At 43.1% G+C, this 20731-nt stretch overlaps 1 protein-coding gene and 1 long non-coding RNA gene across 6 annotated transcripts in view; one reads left to right on the top strand and one right to left on the bottom strand.

Annotated features, from left to right (window-relative positions):
• Positions 1-9188: 9188 nt before the first annotated feature.
• On the bottom strand, positions 9189-14270 carry LOC114860641 (transmembrane ascorbate-dependent reductase CYB561). Of its 4 annotated transcripts, XM_029159391.3 has the most exons (7): positions 14112-14268; positions 13500-13566; positions 12808-13015; positions 11070-11201; positions 10873-10976; positions 10574-10731; positions 9189-10427 (listed from the first exon to the last, which is right to left on the bottom strand). In XM_029159391.3, exons 3-7 carry the CDS (start codon positions 13010-13012, stop codon positions 10235-10237), a joined length of 792 nt encoding a protein of 263 aa, XP_029015224.1. In that variant the 5' UTR covers positions 13013-13015; positions 13500-13566; positions 14112-14268; the 3' UTR covers positions 9189-10234. The 4 variants fall into 4 exon arrangements, with proteins under 4 accessions (XP_029015224.1, XP_029015223.1, XP_040927901.1 ...); XM_029159390.3 differs by lacking the exon at positions 13500-13566 and having other exon boundaries at positions 14112-14270; XM_041071967.2 differs by lacking the exon at positions 14112-14268 and having other exon boundaries at positions 13500-14010.
• Positions 14271-14310: 40 nt separating this feature from the next.
• Positions 14311-20731, top strand: part of LOC121202403 (uncharacterized) — a 30434-nt gene continuing 24013 nt past the window's right edge. Inside the window, exon 1 of one of the 2 annotated variants that reach the window (XR_008695299.1) lies at positions 14311-14448. This is a non-coding gene — a long non-coding RNA (uncharacterized LOC121202403). Of the gene's footprint in view, positions 14449-15537; positions 18127-20731 lie in introns of those variants that run through there. The other variant, XR_008695300.1, reaches the window with a different exon arrangement.

Here is a 20731-nt window from a genome sequence, read left to right as displayed (position 1 = left end):
CAATCTCACCAAGGTTTAGTCTGCATAGAGGGACAAGACAGGGCTTTCCCCATCACTATTTGCAATATTCATTGAACCTCTAGCCGCAGCAATAAGACAGCATGAAGGAATTACTGGAATATCGACCAAATCAGTAAATCATAAAATAAGTTTATATGCTGACAATGTGTTACTGTTTCTCCTGGTGCCACAGACGTCTCTTCCTACAACTATCAGCCTCACAGATGAATTCTCAGGACTTTCAGAATACTCTATTAACTGGACCAAATCTATAGTGTTACCACTTAACCTTAAGGTGACTAGCATCTCTTCTACCACACTCCATTCAGGGAATATTAAATACTTGGGCATTGAATTATCGTCTAGGCTATCAGACCTTACAGATCTAAACTACAATCTATTATTGAAACAAATAGAAGCCAACCTCAAAAGATGGCAGTCCTTAACCATTTCACTTATGGAAAGAATTGCCACCATAAAAATGCCAAAAATTAAATAACATATTCTCAATGATTCCAACTCAGCCAGCCCAGGCGTGGTTTAAGACATTAGACTCCTACATCTCAGAGTTTTTGTGGAAAACCAAGCAACCACAAATTAGTTTAAAAACTCTTCAAAAATCCAGACGCTGCGGCGGCCTAGAACTACCTACAGTAACTTCCACCACTATTTTCTTGCCAATATACTGAACCATGTCCACAAATGGATAAAACCCAGGCCAGCAGACTCCTCCTGGATAGACATTGAACAAACATTTTGTGGAAATATTAAAGTTGCAGATCTGCCCTTTATCAGCACCAAAATCAAACATCATAGTTGTTACCAGAGCATTAGCATAAAAGCATCTCTGACAGCCTGGTGGGATTTTCTTAAAATTAATGGGTCTTCGCTTACTCTTTGCCAAAAAACACCTCTCTGGAACAATCTAGACATCATGAAAAACAAAAAGGCAATAAACTTTCCAACTTGGCATATCAAAGGGATAACACATCTGAAACATGTTTTCACAAGAGACAAGTTTACCTCTTTTGAAGAATTATTGTCCCACAATGAAATCACTGGTGGTTGGGGGTGCCTGTCTACCTAAGGAACCGGGACAACGGGACTGGTGGATTCTGGGCTGGCCGCATGGGTCCCCTGCGGCGGGGGTGTGGTGGCTGCTGAGACCGGCGGTCCTGTGCCGGAGTTGGGGCCATTTTGAGGGTCGGCGTGTGCCTGTCTCCGGGGAACGGAGTCGGACCTCCCTGCTGGTGTGCGGGGGGAGTATGTGTGTAGGTTTGAGTGTAGCACTACACGGGCCGGGCATGGGCATACTTGGGCGAGAGAATGGGTAAGTGTGAAAGAAGGGTGAGGATGGCTCTGGCTGTGCTGCGTGTGGTGCCTGGGCAGTAGTACTGCGGTCCCTGGGTCTCGGCTGTCTCTTCCTGGCTGGGGTTTGTGGGGGGCGGTGGGTTGGTTAGCAGTGCCAGTCGGGAACCTGGCTCTGTGGACCCTGGTGCTCTTCTTCCCAACTACATTTCTCCACATTCATCCACTTAGGTCTGCAAGGGGCGTCCTGCTGGTGGAGGGACCGGGGCTACCGGGAAGTGGTTCCGTCCCTCCCAAGTGGGATGCTCCGCAGTTTTAATTGCATTAGTCATACACACTCGTCCAGGAATCTGTGTGTGTGTGTGTGTGTGTGTGTGTGTGTGTGTGTGTGTGTGTGTGTGTGTGTGTGTGTGTGTGTGTGTGTGTGTGTGTGTGTGTGAATTCTGATGACCTCAGAACAGAAATCGTTGCTCCAGAATTACCCTCAATATACGCTAACATTTTTCCCTTTACGTTTTTCAACTTCTTTCGCTCCCAACTTTTGAGGAGTCGTTGTCCGCCCCGGTACAATTGCCTTAACCTGCTTCACTCTAACAGCTCTGCCTGGCTCTGCCCTCAAATAGAGAAGCTTGCTGGGGGACCACCATCCACCCCAGACTAGGAAGCCCCATTGCCTAGATTTGTGACCTCACAAATCTTCTTTCTGGTTCTTTCCTAAGGGAATTAAAACTCCTTAATTTGAAAAAGTAAATCGAGTTTGTCTTGTCAAAAAGTTGTCTTTGTGAATTTATTTCTGCATATGCATATGGAAAAATTAAAAGAGAAAGGAAAAGAAAAAAAGGCACCCGGGTGGAGAAAACAAAGCTGGGGTTCCGTCAGGCCGGGCTGGAGCTTGAGCGGAGCGTGACTGAGCTGGGGCTGGATTTTGGGCTGGACCGAGATGTGGCTGAGCTGGAGCTTGAGCTTGAACAGGACCTGACTGAGTTGGAGCTTGGGCAACACGTGGCCGAGCAGGAGCTTGGGCGACATGTGGCCGAGCAGGAGCTTTGGCGACACGTGGCCGAGCAGGAGCTTGGGCGACACGTGGCCGAGCTGGAGCTTGGGCGACACGTGGCCGAGCTGGAGCTTGAGCTTGGGCAAGACGTGATCGAGCTGGAGCTTGAGCTTGGGCGAGGCATGGCAAAGCTGGAGCTTGAGCTTGAGTTTGGAAAGATGGCCGCATTGAACCTTGGTGTGTCTTGGCGACCGGAACAGCTGAGGTCAAACATGGCTTGACGACCGGAGCAGCAGCAACAGGCTGGGGGTCCATGACTGGGACTGACTGTGGTGCGGTGGCTGGAGCAGGCTGTGGTGTGGTGGCTGGAGCAGGCTGAGGTGCTGCGACAGGCTGAGGTTCTGCGGCTTGAGTAGACTGTGATGCTGTAACAGGCTGAGGTTCTGCGGCAGGGACAGGGGCATGAAAAGCAAGGCAGCACTGGTGCAAAATTCTTCCCATAGGATTGGAGCCTGTCGAGACAGGACTGGAGCTTGAGCTGGACAGGAAGGTGCAGCAGTGGGGGTCAGACGTAGCTGGGGAACTGGTGAAGGAGTCCGAACATGGGGGGGGACAGAACCCATGAAAACCCCCCCAGTGAGCAGGGGGGGTGTGGCATAGTCCCCAGCAGGTGGAGCCAGGACGCAGTCTAATGACTGCTGAGATGCCGAAGCTGAGGCTTGGGTAGGGGACAGGAGCATAGCAGGGGCAGACACATGAGTAGGACCACGAGAATAACCAGGAACCAGGGTCTGACCTTGGGTGAGGAGCACAGCAGGACTTGGCGATCGGTGAAGCTCCGGTGGAGAACCAGGCGCTGGTGCTGACAGAGGACCGCTACCTCAACGGCGCTTAGCTGAGCTCTTGGGCTGGTGGCTTTCTGGTAGTCATTTGCCATCTCCAAAACGAAGGTGCGGAGGTCCCCGGGTAAGTCAACGCAGTCGAACTACATTAGATCGCTGATTTTCCTTCTCAGACAAACAGCTTGCGATGAACAAACAGCTTTGGCCGTTGGTCTCCAGGTGGTATCCTTATGACATCACCTTATGCTGGTCTGGGCTCCGATCAATGCACAGAATTCCTTCCAGAAACGGGACACGAATTGCAGACCTCGGTGTGACACAATGTCTTTAGGGAACCCATGCAACCAGCCTTGTGGATCCTAGACAGGGCGTTGGGCTTGCCATTGCTGGACCCTGGACAATATGACAAATGAAAATTGAATCTCCCAAAGAACAATGACCAGCGGCCTGTGGGGAATTTAACCTCCTTGCCGTCCTCAGATACTCCAAATTCTTATTATTATTATTCTTACATCCAGCCGATGTCCAGAGCTCCTTTTACCACTAGGAGTTCGTGGTCACCAATGCCATAATTCCTTTCTGTGGGAAAAAGCTTGCGTGACATGAAGGCGCAGGGGTGCATCTTACCATTAGCTAGGTCTCACTGAGAGATAACCGCCCCACTGCCAGTGCTGGAGGCATCCACCTCCAGAACAAACTGTCGGACCGGGTCCGGTACTCGAAGGATGGAAGCCAACGTAAAACTCTCATTTAGTTGATGGAAGGTCTGTTCTGCCTCTGACATCCAACGGAACAGAACCTTTGATCACATGAGGGCATGGAGGGCTGAGTTGAGCTGCGAGCTAAACCATCAGATAAACCGGCGATAAAAGTTGGCGAACCCCAGGAATCATTGAACTCCCTGACGGTCCTGTGGCGTCGCCCATTCCTTCACCGCTTGGGTCTTGGCAAGATCCCTCAATACCTGCCCTTGGGAGAGGACAAAACCAAGAAACCAGACTGTGGTCGTGTGAAACTCACACTTCTCGGTTTTCACAAAGAGACGAAACTCGACGAGGCACCCCATTCCTCGATTTCCCTAGTCCTCCAGTCCAGACGTGGGTTGTGCAGACGTAGCCAAGTGTGACCGAGCACTACAGGATGATGAGACGCTGGATGAACTGTATGATGCGTAACCTTCTATAGGCGCCGTGGTCTGGTGAAATGGGAGTAATGGCCACATCTAGCCGTTCAGTTAGCTCGGTGTCCATGAGGCTGGTGTCGCCCCAGAGTCAATGAAGACTGGCTGTTGGATAGATTGGGTCCCAGACCTGAGAGTCACAGTGAGGAGGGAACCAGCGGAGGCATCATTGCAGATAGTGATCTACAGTTCTTTTCAGCACTGTAGCCAGGCTGAGTAAGAGCCATAGCTGTGTTGAGCCTGCTATCCTCTTAAATGTCAGAAGCAATGATTTTATGAACTACTTTACTAATAAAACTATCACTATTAGAAAAAACATTCATCAACGTCTTTCTCCAAATGACAGAAATCACTGTCTAGAGCCAGCAACTTTAAATTTTCCAAGTCATCTGTTATACCTAGACAGCTTCTCCTCCTCAACCTCAATATGTAACTCTTCCAAGTCGTCCACTTGCCTTTTAGACCTAATCCCAACCAGATTACTCAAACAAGTTCTACCTTTAATCAGCTCATCCATATTAAATGAAATCAACCAATCTTAATTAATAGGCTATGTACCACAGGCTTTGAAGGCGGCTGTGGTCAAAGCTTTATTGAAAAAACCTACTCTGGACCCTGGAAAAGTCGCCAACTATGAGCCCATTTCAAATTTACCCTTATGATAAGATTCTTGAAAAAATCGTTGGTAAACAATTATCTGACTACCCCAGTAGGAATAACCTGTACGAAGATTTTCAGTCAGGATTTAGAAGACATCAATTTTCAGTCAGGATTTAGAAAACATCATAGCACAGAAACAGCTCTGGTTAGAGTCACTAATGATCTTTTCTTAGCTACAGACAATGGTCTAGTTTCTGTCCTTGTCCTGTTAGATCTTAGTGCTGCTTTGTTACAATTGTTCATAACATTTTGTTACAGAGATTATAACATAGCATTAGGCGTAAAAAGAACAGCACTGAGATGGTAAATCCTATTTGTTGAACAAATTCTAGTTTGTTCATGTTAACGACAAATCCTCCATTAAAAAGCCTACAGCTAATTCAAAATGCTGCAGCCAGAGTTCTGAGGGGACATAGAAAGAGACTTCACATTTGTCCAACATTAACTTCTCTGCACTGGCTGCCTGTAAAACAAAGGATTGAATTTACAATTTATCTACTCACTTACAAAGCACCTAATAGTAAAGCTCCTTCATGGGAAACCAGCTTCCTGTTCATGTTCGAGAAGCTGACGCACTCGCCACCTTTAAGATGAGGCTTAAAGGTCCATGCACATGCAAAATTCACTTTTTGGACATTCTGGTACGTTTATTTGACTCCCTGGGTCATATTAAGACACTCCTGGTGTGTTAGAAGTACACTCCCTACTTATTTCAGTGAGAGTTTATCCAATCTGGTTCAAGAACCCTCGTTTCAAATTTGGCAGCCTCGATACGTCTGCATTTGCGCTGACCAATCACAGAACCAGCTTCGCCCCCCCCCAGGTAAACCTGGACCCCTAAATGTACCTGAAACATTTCGTTTTAGTCACTCCAGTCACAGACAGAAGAAGAAGTCACTCACTGCGCAGTCTACCATAGGAGGTGGCGCTAATACACCTTTCAGTTGGTTGCCACCCGCCATTTAAAAGACAAAAGAAAAAGAAGTCACTCAGGTTGAAGAAGCGCCCACTTGCTGCTTCCCCAAACGTAAGTACATGCTTGATACTTATTTGATGTATCTACTCCAGAAGTTTCTCTGTTTATAATGTAGCTTCCCTCCTGTGTAAGGAATGCTAATTGCTAGAACCGTTGCGTTGCCACGCAATTTGGATGAGTCCAAGCCTCTCCAGCATTTGTCCGGTTCGAATCGTGTGATATATGGTACTGAGGTCATTCACTCAGCTCACATTATAGCGGCTAGCGTTAGCGGCTAGCGCTAGTAAATTGTGAGAGTCAGCTGTGTTTCTAATTACTACCCAGCCTGTCGTGTGTATGTTGTAGCCCGAGTAGACCCGTGAATTTGGGTTATGGCAGGTTCTATCTAAGTCTAACATGTGTCTTGTTGCTTATCTAGTCAGCTACTTTAGCTGTAAACGTGACTTTTTTTTTATACAGGCTGACTCATGCCAGCTACCGAAACGCGAGGAGGTTGCTTCTCAAACTGACACGCAGCTACCTTGTAGAAAGAGTAAAAGAGTGCTCACCTCAGGAGCAAAGGTATGTACATTTAACAGCAGTATAATCATTTGTTGGCCAATATGCAGTTTTATTTGACAGAGATTTTGCATTTCACATTTCAGTAGTTGTGGTATTCATAATCTGATCTATATTATTGTCTATGTATTTACTCAGTATGCAGTTGGTCAACTTATTTTGATATTTTAGTCTGTTGACGGGGAATTTGTAACTCTAGTGGTTTGGGGCAGATTATGTGGAAAATGTGGTGACCATCTTCAATAAAGTCCTGCTGGACCTTGTAAACATCCCTGTCCTACCGGCCCTCTGAGCAGAATTTGAGCAAACTGACAGATAGGAGGTCATTAATGTCATGCTAAGATTTAACAAACCACCACTATAAAAGCTAAGTTTAAAACGTGTTTGCTCCAAACAACATTAAAACTGATCTAACTACCTCTATTTATTGTTTAGATCTGTAAAGGTTGTGAGATACCTAGGAAATACTGGTCATTTCATTAATCTTCTATTCTATTCTTTATACCTTCTAGAGTGGTGTCAAGGAAAACAGCTGCATCCTCCATCTGTACAGCAGCTGCACTGCTTCCGATGTCTTCCAACACGTGAAGACAAAAAAGATCCTCACATCTCCCCAGCCAACTGCTCATGACTGTGCCTGTTCCACTCCAGAAACTATGCTTTCAACATAACTATGAATTCTACCCCTTCGCAGCTTTTATTGAGGTATTGCCAAAAAACAATATTTAGGTATTTCACAGGTGGTCTAAGTCCAACATAGGTGCCTTGTCCCTCAGGAAACACTGCCCTGATCCAGACCAGGGAAGGTGGGATGACTTGGACTCTTCGCCCTAGAAGACTTCTAGGCTAGATACCTGCAACAACTTGAGATACACACAGACATAGTACTGAAAAAAACAATAATTTCGATTAGTTATATATTAGCACTTGACATATCATACACCTTACTAAAAGCAATTAAAAAAAATACATATTTAGAAACAAAACTATGTTTGTAAACCAGAGTTCCCAGGTACATTATGATTAATCTGTAAATAGTGAAATGTTCTAAAGTTTTTTATGAATTTCTGAGATACTGATTTATTCCATGCATGTGTAATTGTCTGATATACTGTATATTAAATGTTTTCTGTAATGAATACACATTCAATCATACTGGCTCCAGTCCTGGATCATCAACCATACATGACAGTAGGTTTGGCAACTAGTTCAGGCGTCTTGAGGTAAGATTTATCGAAATTTTAATTTATTAATAAGAGTAATAAACACATGCAATATCTTGAAAGCAATAGTTGCTGTCACACCATGCCTCTGTAGGCATTCACTGTTCCTACATTGGCATTTAATTACAGACAAATACGGCAAAATATAAGCTGCAGCTAAAGATCCCATTATAGAAAAATTATTTTTACACAGCAGCAGAACGAGAAATAAAAAAACATGTAAAAATGAGTTTATATTAGTTTATCAAGCTATGCTCCCAAACAAGCTGTAGTCGTGTTATGAATATTCTGTTGTATTAATTCAGGCTGCTAATTTGCGTTTGATTCCCACGGCTATGCGCTTCCTCAAAGGGGTGTGGCGATCAGTTTAGCTTTCGACACACTCCGAAAATAGAGCGTTGTGGACGAGAGCTTAAAACACACATTTTCAGACGGGCCATGTGGGCGATCTACAGCGCTTTTTGGCATGAAAAGTTACAGACACCTTACTGAGACATCAAGGTCCAATTCTTTAGCAATGTGGAGCATGAAAAAAGCGTGTGCATGTATCTTTAAAACCTTCCTTTTAGATAAAGCTTATAGTTAGAGATGTTTCAGGTCACTGGCAATAATTATCTCTTAGTTAATCTGCTGGGATTAGACTGCTGGGGGACTTAATTTATACAGTACCCTGAGCTCCTCTGTTTCATTCTATCTCCATCTATCCAATAACCTCCCATCATCGTTCCATGTTTAACTAACCTGGTCTCTTTCTTTACAGTAGTTGTGTTTCTCCCTCTCGCTCTCCCGCCACTCTGTCCTCACCTACAGGTACAGTATCATCGGACTCTGAGCTATGTGTCTGTGACGGGCTGCTGCGGATCCAACCATCCTGCCTGTGTCCAGTCTCTGGTCCAAACATCCTGCCTGTGCTGTGTTATTGCTTGTTCTTGTTTCTGTGCTTTTCTCTCTCTGTCTTTATCCCCTCACCCCATCTGGTGAAGACAGATGGCTACCTACATTCAGCCTGGTTCTGCTGGAGGTTCCTGTGTCGTTAGAGAGGGAGTTTTCCCTCTCTAATGTTTCTGTCAAATTGTAATTAAAGGCTTGCTCTATATAGGATTTGTTGGGTTTAAGGTCTTAAGCTCTTAAACCTTACCTAGTAAAGTGCCTTGAGATAACTTTGTTTTGATTTGGCGCTATATGAATAAAACTAAATTCAATTCAATTCAAATCAATTACTGATCCTACTCTGGACCACTTTCATCATTTGTTTAAATTCCAGTTACAGTTTGAAGCCTTGTTAAATCAGTGTTAAAGAGCTATGAACTAGTATTTTAATCCTGTAATATATTTGCCAGGTAGGGGGAGTGAAACAATGGATAAATACAAATTCCTTACTATTATTAAAGTCAGGCACAGCATTTAAATAAACCTAACAGGTGCCAGGTGAAAAAGACCAACAACATTATGTTGTTTCACACATTTTATTTGTTTATTTTAGGTTGTCTCACAGCTTGAATTACTGGTAGATACAGACAAATTTCAACTCACAAAGTTTTCCTCTGTATTGTCTTTGTGTGAGGCACTGGGGTTTATTCCTGAAGCCAACAGACATCTTAATTTACTCACAAACAAGTACCCAAACTAATCTAATATATATCTTTAACATACACTGAAGACATTTATACATGCCAGTCCATTGATCGTAAATACAATTTAATAGTGGACACACACACAGTGAAATGACTATATGTTACTGAAAATTCTTGTCACAAAGATCTACAATACTTAGAATTTTATTTTTAGTTGTTCCCTAAGTGTTTTATTAGTGACACAATAGTCCAACAGTTTAGTGATAGCTGCTAATGAATGCTGTTATGATTACAATAGTCAGTCACTCACCCTGATGCACCCAAATCAATTTTTTGTAAAACATGGTAGAACACATACAGTACAGACTGATTACAGACTAACACTGCTAAGTTCTGTAATTTGTGATTTTTTTCTTTTTTCAAAGCAAAAAAGACACAGTTTGGGTTGGGGTTTATTTTGGTTGATACATATTCAACCCTAAAGCCAGCAGCTGTACAGTACATGCTGCTGTACAACACGCCTGTTCTCACCCCTTGAGGCTACAGCTACAGTATTTAAACACTACGTGAAACCACATAAGAACTTCATTAAGCTATCTTGGTTTCTATTAGGAGTTGTGAGAATTGAGGCTTCAGTTTATAGATAGATTTCTTTCATCATATATTCATATAGATTTATACTATCAATTATCCAAATAAAGGATACATAGAACTATGTGTGAGATTGTGTCAGCAAAATAACAGGAGAGAAACATAAGCATTTAAAGCTTCTTGTCCAGTGTTTCAGGAAAACATCTGGAAGCAGTTTTTACCTCTGCTTTTAAACTGACCACTGTTTAATTGGGTATAATTAGAGACTGGTAGTATAGCTGGTCTGCTTGAAGAGCTAGCCTGCTTGCAGGACACTGTCATACAGACGTCATGGTGAGCTGGGTGACCCTCCCTCAGTAAGGGTTTTAAAATGAACAGACAGAGACTCTTCTTCTGGGTTGGGCAGGCATCTGTACTCCTTCCTAGTGGTTAGGTATCCAATAAGCATCCCAAAGCACACCAGCAGAAGCCCCAAAATGTTTGCCAGCACCCCCTCTGGAGCAAACAAGGCATAAGTCGACCTGAGGCAACCCAGAAAAACAGTAGAAGGTAGAGCAAGTAAGAGAGGGAGAAAGACATGATGATATTAAGTTAATAGCAGCTCTATTTTTATTATGATGAGTAAGTAAATAAATGAAAAAAAACTGAAGATGAAAAAAACACATACGTGATGCTGAATAGGAGCTTCTCTGTGATGCCCAGCAGACAGCTACCAATGGCCATAATCAGCAGAACAAGACCACAAAATACGTGAATGGGGAGGTATGAAGCCCGTATCCATGATGATGCAACAGGAAACAGGAAGAACAGCAAACCCATCACCCACTAGGAAAAAATGTAGTGGATTAAAAATGAAAGATTACTGTTGAATCCACTGTTAGATTCTCTCTGTGTGTGTGTGTGTGTGTGTGTGTGTGTGTGTGTGTGTGTGTGTGTGTGTGTGTGTGTGTGTGTGTGTGTGTGTACCTGTAAACAGAATAGAACTAATGTAGCCATGCCACACCAGCTGTGTAAAGAGTACATGTCTGGAATTTTTGCTGCTCTGTGGAAGTCAAACACAGCGACAAAACCTACACGCATACACACACAAGTTAGACTTTGATGAGGATCATCTACTGTATGTATACACATATATTTGCCTCTTCATTATATCTCTTTCTCACCGATGATGCTCAGGGTGAGGGCGAGTAGGTGAATGATAGCATGAAGCAGCTTTAGGTTCTTCTTAGGCTCGCTACGAAACACTCTGTAGACCAGGATGGCTGAATGGAGAGATTCAGAGGCTAAAGGGAAAGCTTCCGAAAAGTGTTTATGATCACAATATCTTTCTTTTCTCAAATAGACACATAGCATGCAATACATATTAAAGCAATACACAGCACCATGTGTAATCCAAAAATCTATTTAACTGTGACAGAGAATAGACCAGAAGAGTTTTAGGATGGTAAATATTATCTACTATCTCATATCTATGACTTCCTCCAGGGTGTTTCCATGCAAGGTGAACCAATCTTCTTGGTCCCCATCTAATGTCCACCTGACCTTTGCTTGTATTGCTTTAATGTGATTTAGCTGTGTAACAGACAGCTGCCCCGTTAAACCAGTTCCACTAATTTGGTTACTGTTATGAGCAAAAGTACCCTGGAAGTGGCCATGATTAGATTCATGATTAGCTGGAGGCACTCATGAATAAATGTAGATTATACAAAACATTGAAATTTTATTATTTAATTTCTAAAAACTATAAGGAAAATTAGATTTATGATATTTAATTTCCCACTCATTTCTATCTAGTATGTGCATTATTTAGATATAATAAATTTTTAATACAGAAATATATTTGCTAGAAAGCTGTGAACAGCTTTGTTCGAAGCCTCTTGAACAGCACTTGGCTGCAGTGCAGAGATGAGCTTATAACTTAGTGAGGCTTGATTTTTTACTAGTCAAAGAGAAGTAGTTTCTGACAAGTTTGGTGCATTTATATGTATTATAATGTACAGTATATATTATGAATCATACAGACCGACGTTTTGAGTTTCATGCTAGTGTTAGATGGGTATAAGTAAGTGGATTGTTTTTCTTTATAAAAGTGTTTCATTAAATATGCACACAACATGAGGGATTGTTGCTTCCTGGCTGAAAATTGCGCTGAGCCTTTGCTGACTGTTATTTTCTGTGCCTTTGGTTTAGCTCCCTAATGCCAACATGTCAAAGTTCCACTTGACATTTTACAAGAAAACAGACACAAGCTGATTCAATAATTCAATAATGAGGCTGTCTGCGTAGAGTTGGCTTAATGTAAAAGGTCAGCAACACAATGCCAGAGGCATTCTGTTCATCTGAATTAACACAATATTATCATGAAATGTACCCATTACTATGCATGTGATGTACAAATAACAGAACACTTGAGTTGTGTTAGTCAGATTGAAAGGCTCGTTTTCTGCAAGACTCCAGTCCATCCTAATGTTTCTACTATTGTACACTAGGAAAGGCTACTACTAGTGTTGTGTGGCCTTATGCAGGCCACTTCTGATGTCCTAGACATCAGAAAGATTAATAACTAAAGATTACGACAGTCCAGCTTCTTTTTACAGTGATTGATTTTTAGCTCTATAAACAGGTAACCATGGTCACAGTTACAATCATTACTTGTCCAGAACTTCAGAATCTATGTGTGTCACTTAAAGGTAGTCATTGTGCTTGTGTGGTTATGTGTTCCTGTGTAACTGAACAGAAAAGCAAATATTTCAACAGTTTAGCTATTAGTAATAGTAATAATACCTGTAATCATGAAGGTTTAGCAATAACCATCCACTAGATCACAGCAGATCTTCCAAACAGATTTCAATTATGAAAATGCTAAGTTATGCAAATAAGTAGTGATCAGTATGGACTTACCATCACCTTGCAGGAAGACCAACCCCAGCACCATACACAGAGGGTGCAGGTTGAACTCCTGCTCTGAGCCGTCCCAAGAAAAGCCGCCACGGTAGTGACCCATCCACACACCAGTCAGTACAACTGATGCCACCCCCAGCACCTGTGATGCTCCCACCAGCCATGCGAATATAGAATGAAGAAGATGCGGAGCAGAATCATCCATAATCTAAGAGGAAGAAACTTTAGATGAGCAAACAGTGGTGTCACAGTGTTTTGTCTCTCTATAAAAAAGCTCAGTTTAGCTGATTGAAAATAAACTATTCAATGTATATTTTGGAAAATGGTTGGGCTGAATTACTAATTCATCTTTAAGCCTGCTTGTAGGGTGCTCTTTTAAGTGGAGAATGCCGAGGGCATCCTTAGCTCTAGAGGCCAACAGGGTTATGCCCACTGTATTACAAAGTCTCATGAAGATTTAAAAACTGAACTGTATTTATTACCCCACCAAAGGGGATAATGGCTGTTAGGTTCTACTAAAATCTAAATTGGAAGCATTCATAGACATGCATTAAGCCAGATCCAGCAGCTATCACTATGCGTGCCACACTGTGTTGTAGCCCACACAGAATAAACCAAGTGGTTTGAAGAGTCATTGGCCAAGGTTTCAAAGAGAAGGAGGTTGCTCCAGCTACAGAACAGGACAGTTTAACCTCTTCGTGTCTTTATGAGGAGGTCTTCACACCATATCAACTCATTCTTCTTCAAAATGGTCTGGTACTAAAAACATACAAACATATTTGTTGTTTTTAATAATGCCAAGTCATAAACACATGATGAATCAATTTGAAATATTTATTCATGTAAACTCTGTCCTCAACCGAATGGTTTAAGTGTATAATAAGTAATTTGTAGCCTATATGAACATATCTCAAAACAGTAGTCTACTGTACCCACAACTAACTACACAAAACATTTGAAAGCAAGGGATGTACGTTTGCTTTCTGGCTAAACCACTGCTTCCGTCCACACGTTGTTTATTTTCCAAACATGACGTTAGCGATGTGTTTTGATAGGAGTTTAGGAGTGGAGCGGAGTACAGAAAAGATCCCAAAATCTACCGAGGTCTGTTTGCCTGAGTGCCATACGTACGATCTGCAATAGATTACAGACATTAAAAGGGAAACCAGAAGCTTTTGAGCTCCGATAGTGGGTGCACCTGTTACCTACCATTGAGCTACGACACCATTTTCACTCTGAACGTATTTTCAGGTGGAAAAAAAGAAAGGCAATAATCACGAAAAACAGTTAATATGAATACTTACTGCGCTGCAAACCCCGCTATGCTGAGGAAGTCTTCGTTATAGACTTAAAGATCCGCCTTCCTCCTGGCTCTAACGGAGCTATTCGGTCACGCGCGCGTGCACGTGCCTTTTTAATGGCTCTCCAAATAAACCCAACCCATGCGACAGAGCACAAAGGCTGCTTGTGCTACATCCACAGTAAAGGAATACTTTAAAATATACTTTACTCGTTTAATCTGACTACCTCTGATGAAACGAGAGTAATCTGCCCCCACCAGTGTAAGGGTTTGTTGCCTTGACAACGCTGGAGAAAAGGACTGGAGGAGTAGGGATGTGGATTGGAAAAGGAACATAGAGTGTAAGTGTGGATTGTCGCTCATTGAAGGATAGCTGCTCATTAGAGCACCTTTAACATGTACAGTATATAAGTACAGCATCTAATTTCATGCCATTACTATTTCAAAATATTACTGCTAGTACTGCTGGTACTTACATGATAGTACTATTGGTAATATTTTATTGCAATTAATAGTCTAGAACTAGTATTACAGTACAACCTCTACAGTATTAAAACTGTGTGAGGCTTTTTAAATGTTTTGATTTGATTTTGAATATTTGCAGTGCGTGACTCCAAACAATGTAACTATAGTTTATCAATTTCTAGGCCATGTACTGACCAGACAATCAATGTTTGCATAAAAGTACTGAGCTCAGAATCCTAATATTTTATTTCAAACAGGAGTTTAACAAGCAGTGTTACACATATTATCTATGCAAATGCAATATCTTATTTGTTGAGACTTTTAATCTGCTCAGTACAATACTAACTTGTACAGTGGCAGGTCCGTGCATGAAGTGCAATTCATTATTCATGTGTAAAATGAAAATTGAATAACGTCTTTTCATTCTGTGTTTCGTTTCCGTAAATCGGTAAAACACATTTGCGATATACTGATTTACTCATTCTCCTTTTCTCCACTTTCAAAACGAAATACGAAAAAGGGAAACCGGGGGCGGGGCCAGTCGCCAGACTTTCACAATAAAACGCCCAAGAGCATTTGAAGCGCAACATCGACAAATATTTGTAACTCTTGAAGGATTGCGCTTGTGTTTTGACACACACTGAGACCCACATTGTTAACATTAACGTAAACAACAGTTGTCAGCACTTGGTTAAATAGCTTGGTTAAATAAATGATTTAGATAAATGATTGTTACATTGATTAATGTTAACAATGTGGGTCTCAGTGTGTGTCAAAACACAACCGCAATCCTTTAAGAGTTACAAATATTTGTCGATGTTGCGCTTCAAATGCTCTTGGGCGTTTTATTGTGAAAGTCCGGCGACTGGCCCTGCCCCCGGTTTCCCTTTTTCGTATTTCGTTTTGAAAGTGGAGAAAAGGAGAATGAGTAAATCAGTATATGATTAAATGTGTTTTACCGATTTATGGAAACGAAACACAGCATAAAAAGACGTTGTTCAATTTTTATTTTACACATGAATTAATTGCACTTCATGCACGGACCGTGGCAGCAGTTAAAAGTGTCAGCCCCCACCGTGGTTTGCTTTTCGTGTTCGAGGCGTCAGCACGCCCTACGCTCCCTCACGCATTTAAATTGTATTAATTACTCCGCGACCCATAATCACGGAATTATGTGAAGTCAATATATTGTATCAGATGTTAGAGCAGTGGCTGTGTACATATTCTTAAGAGACGCCTGCTAATCAAAGACACGAAAGCTGAGGAGAAACAAGAACGTCTTGTTGTGTAGACAGAACAATTATAACTTTGCAGTGAACAGAAAATAACTGAGCCATCAACTATGTTGTTCAGAAAATAAATGCATAGTTAGAGCAATAATAAGGAATCGAGTTTACGCTAAATAAACTAAGACAATAGCCACCCAGCTTAACCACTGGACTACCGGAAACCAGGGACTTATCCTGTAGAAGGATGGTCATGGATTGTGTCTGAATTTGACGATATTTATTTGATAGCAAGTTGTTGCCCTTCCTACTCCCCACATTTGCGCACACAACAGATACTTAATAGTAAAAACTTAATAGTAAAATAGGTCTGGTGTAATATATGTGTGTTACAGGTAGAAATGAACAGTTGGACCTCAATTACGCTGTAGTGCATTGGAGGCTTCTAAACAACGCTGCGCCACCTGGTGGTTAAAACGAGACTAGCGTCCTGATTTTTTTCAGCCAGCTGCAGGATTCAAAATCTTCAGTCAGCGACGCAGTCGCTGCACCGCGGCGATGCGTCGGTACTGCAGTAAAAACGCTAGTCACTTTGAACTGCTACCACTGCAGCAGTTTCTCCTTGTTTTGGTTTAATAATAATAAATTAAAATCAAAAATCCAAGCAAACCAAAACACGTCACTTAGAACTACATGAGAACGTTCTCTTCGTTTATTGGTCAGATGTGACGAATCTCATCTCATCTCATTTCAGGGGTCACAGTGCAGTTTTTTTGGTGCGCACTAGACATACATTAACCTAGATCCAGTAGCTATTACTGTGAGTAAGCACTTTAAAAGCAAATGAACACTGGCAGTGTAAAGTCGTAACTCTGGGAAAGTACTCTGTACTCTGGAATATATTCACTGATTGAGTGTTAAAATTAACTATTTAAGTGTTAGACGGACACTGCTAAATTTTCTGTGTGAAGAGCAGCTTCAGTGACAGGCAGATTCATCCTTCCTGTGTGAGATTCCGCAGGTCTTTTCTCACTGCTGCAATCAGACTCTGCAATAAGCAATGTTAATTTTTTGGTAAACCTGAGCAAAATAATCCATCCACCTCATAATGTTACAATAATCATTATGTGCAGTAATCATCATCCACGTCAGTATCTGCATTTGTGTGTGTTTTTCTTTTATGTTCATTACTTATACTGAGTTGTTGTAAGAAGAAACTTTCTTGCTGTGGGACTAATAAAGGCATTGCTATTCTTATTCTTATTATTCTTATTCCTAAAGCTGAGTAAACAGTTTTTAAACAGATTCAGGTCTGCTGCAGCCTATCCCATTTCTCATTTGGGTGAGAGATAGAGTACACAGAGGCTGCTATTCTATGCCAATATTCAATGCACAATATATAAAATGCAAACTTCATAAAGTAAGGCACCTGGGTACCACAATGATAACCACCTCCCTTCACCTTAGAACACTGGTATAAAATGTACTTTTAATTGATATGTAAAAAATTAGTTGGAAACATTACTCTCTTTGTGTTTTTTTCCAGCTGCCATCAAAATGATAAAATTCTTATTGCAAAACCTACCTGTTTGGCTACATTTCAACAAATAAACAAGGACCATTTAAATACCTCAATCACACCCTTACAATGACAAAACAGTAGCAAGTGAGGTAGTGATTGGAAACCATTGCCCCTGAGAAATTGGTTAAGATGCCTTGGGAATGCTGCACACTTTTTGCAGCAGGTCATATAAAGGTGCCTCAGCTAACTACACCTCAGGCCTGTTAGGGCAATTTGATGGTTTAGACCGTAATGGTAATATAACAAAAATCTAGTCCAAATATCCTAATGTCCTCACCCTCTCTCTAGCTCTAACCCCACCTTTAAACTAACTTCAAGTAATTTTCTCTACAAAAAACATTTACTGCAAATGGTGACCTTTGATATATATGTGGTAATCAATCAATATTGTTTACTTTGTTTCAAATACCCTCACCAATCAGTGAGGTCTTTTAAAATATTCACATGGCACCTGTGAAGTACTCTGACAGAGGACAGCATTTCCATGGCAACTACATCATTACCAGAATAGCTTTTTCTTTCACCCACTCCCTCTGTGCATTTGTTGCTGCCCCTGCTCTCTCTGTTTTCTATTTTCTATTTCTTTGCTGGTACATATATCTCTATTATCATTTTCTCTGCTCACTCCTTTTCTTCATTTCCTCTTTCACTATTTTTCTATCCTCCGTTCTTGGCTACGTTTCCCATTTTTTTTCGTTACTTTCTTCCAGCTCTTCACCACCTCCTTTCTGTTTTGCAGTCACATGGTGAGTGTGAAGATATTTATAGCTTCAGTATGATTACGCCTTGTGTCCTTTCTTGTTTTATCTTTAGTCTATGCATTATCTTAGCTCCATATATTGTAAACAATTAGCTCAAATGAGATTTTGCCTTTCTTCCATACTGAAACGTTTTATAGTTTGTATTATTATATGTAAATTTAACCTGTTTGGCTTCAATGCACTTGTGTTGCTGTACACATTGTTCCGTCAATTATATTTGTAACATAGTGTATGTAGTACACTACCAATCTTCTTTTTTTATTTAGGTGTGATGATGAGGCAGGGTAAAATTCATTGAAACACGTGTTTAACAATTTGTCTAATTTTTCTTGCTGCACTGTGCTGTGTATATAATGCAATTTATTATCCAAAACTAGTACTACAAGATAAAGGCAAAATATACAATTATTGAATCTTAAAATTGTTCCAAGGAAATTAGGTGCAGATATTTCAATCCGGAACAAATTGGGAGTCTATTTAGCTTTATTTTATAAATAGCTTTCCTAAATAATACATTGAATGAATCTCTGTCCTTACAATGGAATATACAGTACAGTAACGAGGTACTGCAATTAACTTAATTGTTTGGCTAGAGCACACCCGCGACCCTTACATGCATACTAAACTGTATCCCTTGTATCATTAAACTTGTGACTCTTGCCGGAAGCTGGAACGACCTCCTCCTGGTAGCCGACCGGAACGGAGGCTGGACCGACCTCCTCCTGGAGGCCGACCGGAACTGAAGCTGGAACAACCTCCTCCTGGACCTGACCAGAGTCGACAGAAACTAGAATGGCGTCCTGACCGGAGCCAACAGGAACTAGACCGGCGTCCTCACCAGAGGCGACAGGAACAGGAACGGCTTCTTCGCTGGAGCCGACAGAAACTGGGACGGAAACGGCTGGTGCTACCTGGCTGGGACAAGGCCGGAACCTGAGCGTGACCTGACTGGTCTGGGTCCTGAGCGTAACCTGACTTGTCTGGGACCTGAGCGTGACCTGAGTGGTCTGGGACCTGAGCGTAACCTGACTGGTCTGGGACCTGAGCGTGACCTGACTGGGCTGGAACCTGAACGTGACATGACTGGTCTGGAACCTGAACGTGACTTGGCTAAGCTGGATCCTGAGCGAGACATGGCTGGAACGGAACGTGAGCGTGACATGACTGAACCAGAACCTGAGCGTGACATGACTGGACTGGAACCTGAACGCGACCTGACTGGACTGGAACCTGAACGCGACCTGACTGGTCTGGAACCTGAGCGTGACCTGACTGGTCTGGGTCCTGAGCGTGACCTGATTGGTCTGGGTCCTGAGTGTGACCTGATTGGTCTGGGACCTGAGCGTAACCTGACTGGTCTGGGACCTGAGCGTGACCTGACTGGGCTGGAACCTGAACGTGACATGACTGGGCTGGAACCTGAACGTGACTTGGCTGAGCTGGATCCTGAGCGGGACATGGCTGGAACGGAACGTGAGCGTGACATGACTGGACTGGAACCTGAACGCGACCTGACTGGACTGGAACCTGAGCGCGACCTGACTGGTCTGGAACCTGAACGTGACCTGACTGGTCTGGAACCTGGACATGACCTGACTGGACTGGAACCTGAGCGTGACATGAAGAACCTGACTGAGACGCAGGAACTGTTGTGGCTGCTGGCTGCAGGCCTGGGAGTTGCAGGGCCTCACGCAGGGCAGGTTCCCTCAGGATGAGAGCGGCCGCCTCCTCAAACAGTTGTCCCCTTGTGCTCTGATCTGATGTCGCTTCGATGGTGTTCATGAGGTGAGCAAAAAGGAATAACACCGGAGGAGAACAGTGGAGGCAAATGCGCTGGATGATGCTGTCCGGGATACCTGCTATCGATGTGGAACAGTCGGCCAGCGGGACTGGGAGATCCTCTGCCGGGGAGGGGTCCGGGGTCCGCGGTCTCTGGACCTAGGACCCTGGAACCGTGCCCCCGCCGACGTCGTCCGGAACGCCTGCGACTGGCTGTCGGCTGAGGCGCTGGAAGCGGCGCGGGCTGGGTTTCCCTGACTGGGTCCGCGTGGCAGGCAGAGATGGCGGCATCCGGGGCTTGGGCTGGAGCCGATGAAACGGCGACAGGAACGAGAACGTGAACCGCTGGAGCGGCAACAGGAACGGAGATGTGAAGCAATGAAACTGCGGCAGGAGCAGCTGCGGAGACACAGGCGGACGATGCGCGCAGAGCGCATGCCAAATCCCTCTGCAGCGAATGAAGTCATAGAACGCCTGCACTCCGGGATACTCACGCCACTGAAACTCAGCCGTCAACAACTCGATGCCCTGTTTTACGTAGTGGAGACGGACCTCAAGGCTGGGCGCTTCCGCATATTTCTTAGCGAACCTCTCGAGGTCTCCGCGGATATCCACTGGCAGACTCGGGCATGAAAACTCCATTCTCCCTGCGAGCGATTAGTACTCGCAGCCGAACAGACGGGGAAGAAAAGAAAAACAAAACTAGTCACTGACCTGGACGGAGGCTGAGCACTGGCTGGGTCCAAGTCTGGCCAGATTGTTCTGTCAGGAACACACGGAGGAGGTGTAATGGAAAAATTTGCCTTTGTGC

The sequence above is a fragment of the Betta splendens genome, chromosome 8 (assembly GCF_900634795.4).
Source record: "Betta splendens chromosome 8, fBetSpl5.4, whole genome shotgun sequence".
NCBI lineage: Eukaryota > Metazoa > Chordata > Actinopteri > Anabantiformes > Osphronemidae > Betta > Betta splendens.
This window is presented reverse-complemented; position numbering and strand designations above follow the sequence as displayed.

Excerpts from the sequence above, each read along its gene's own strand:
- LOC114860641 (XM_029159390.3), bottom strand. The coding sequence starts at position 13,012 with ATGGATGATTCTGCTCCGCATCTTCTTCATTCTATATTCGCATGGCTG. Across the intron at positions 11,202-12,807 it reads GGTCTTCCTGCAAGGTGATG|CTTTCCCTTTAGCCTCTGAA; the intron begins GTAAGTCCATAC and ends ACTTTTCGGAAG. Across the intron at positions 10,977-11,069 it reads CCTCACCCTGAGCATCATCG|GTTTTGTCGCTGTGTTTGAC; the intron begins GTGAGAAAGAGA and ends GTATGCGTGTAG.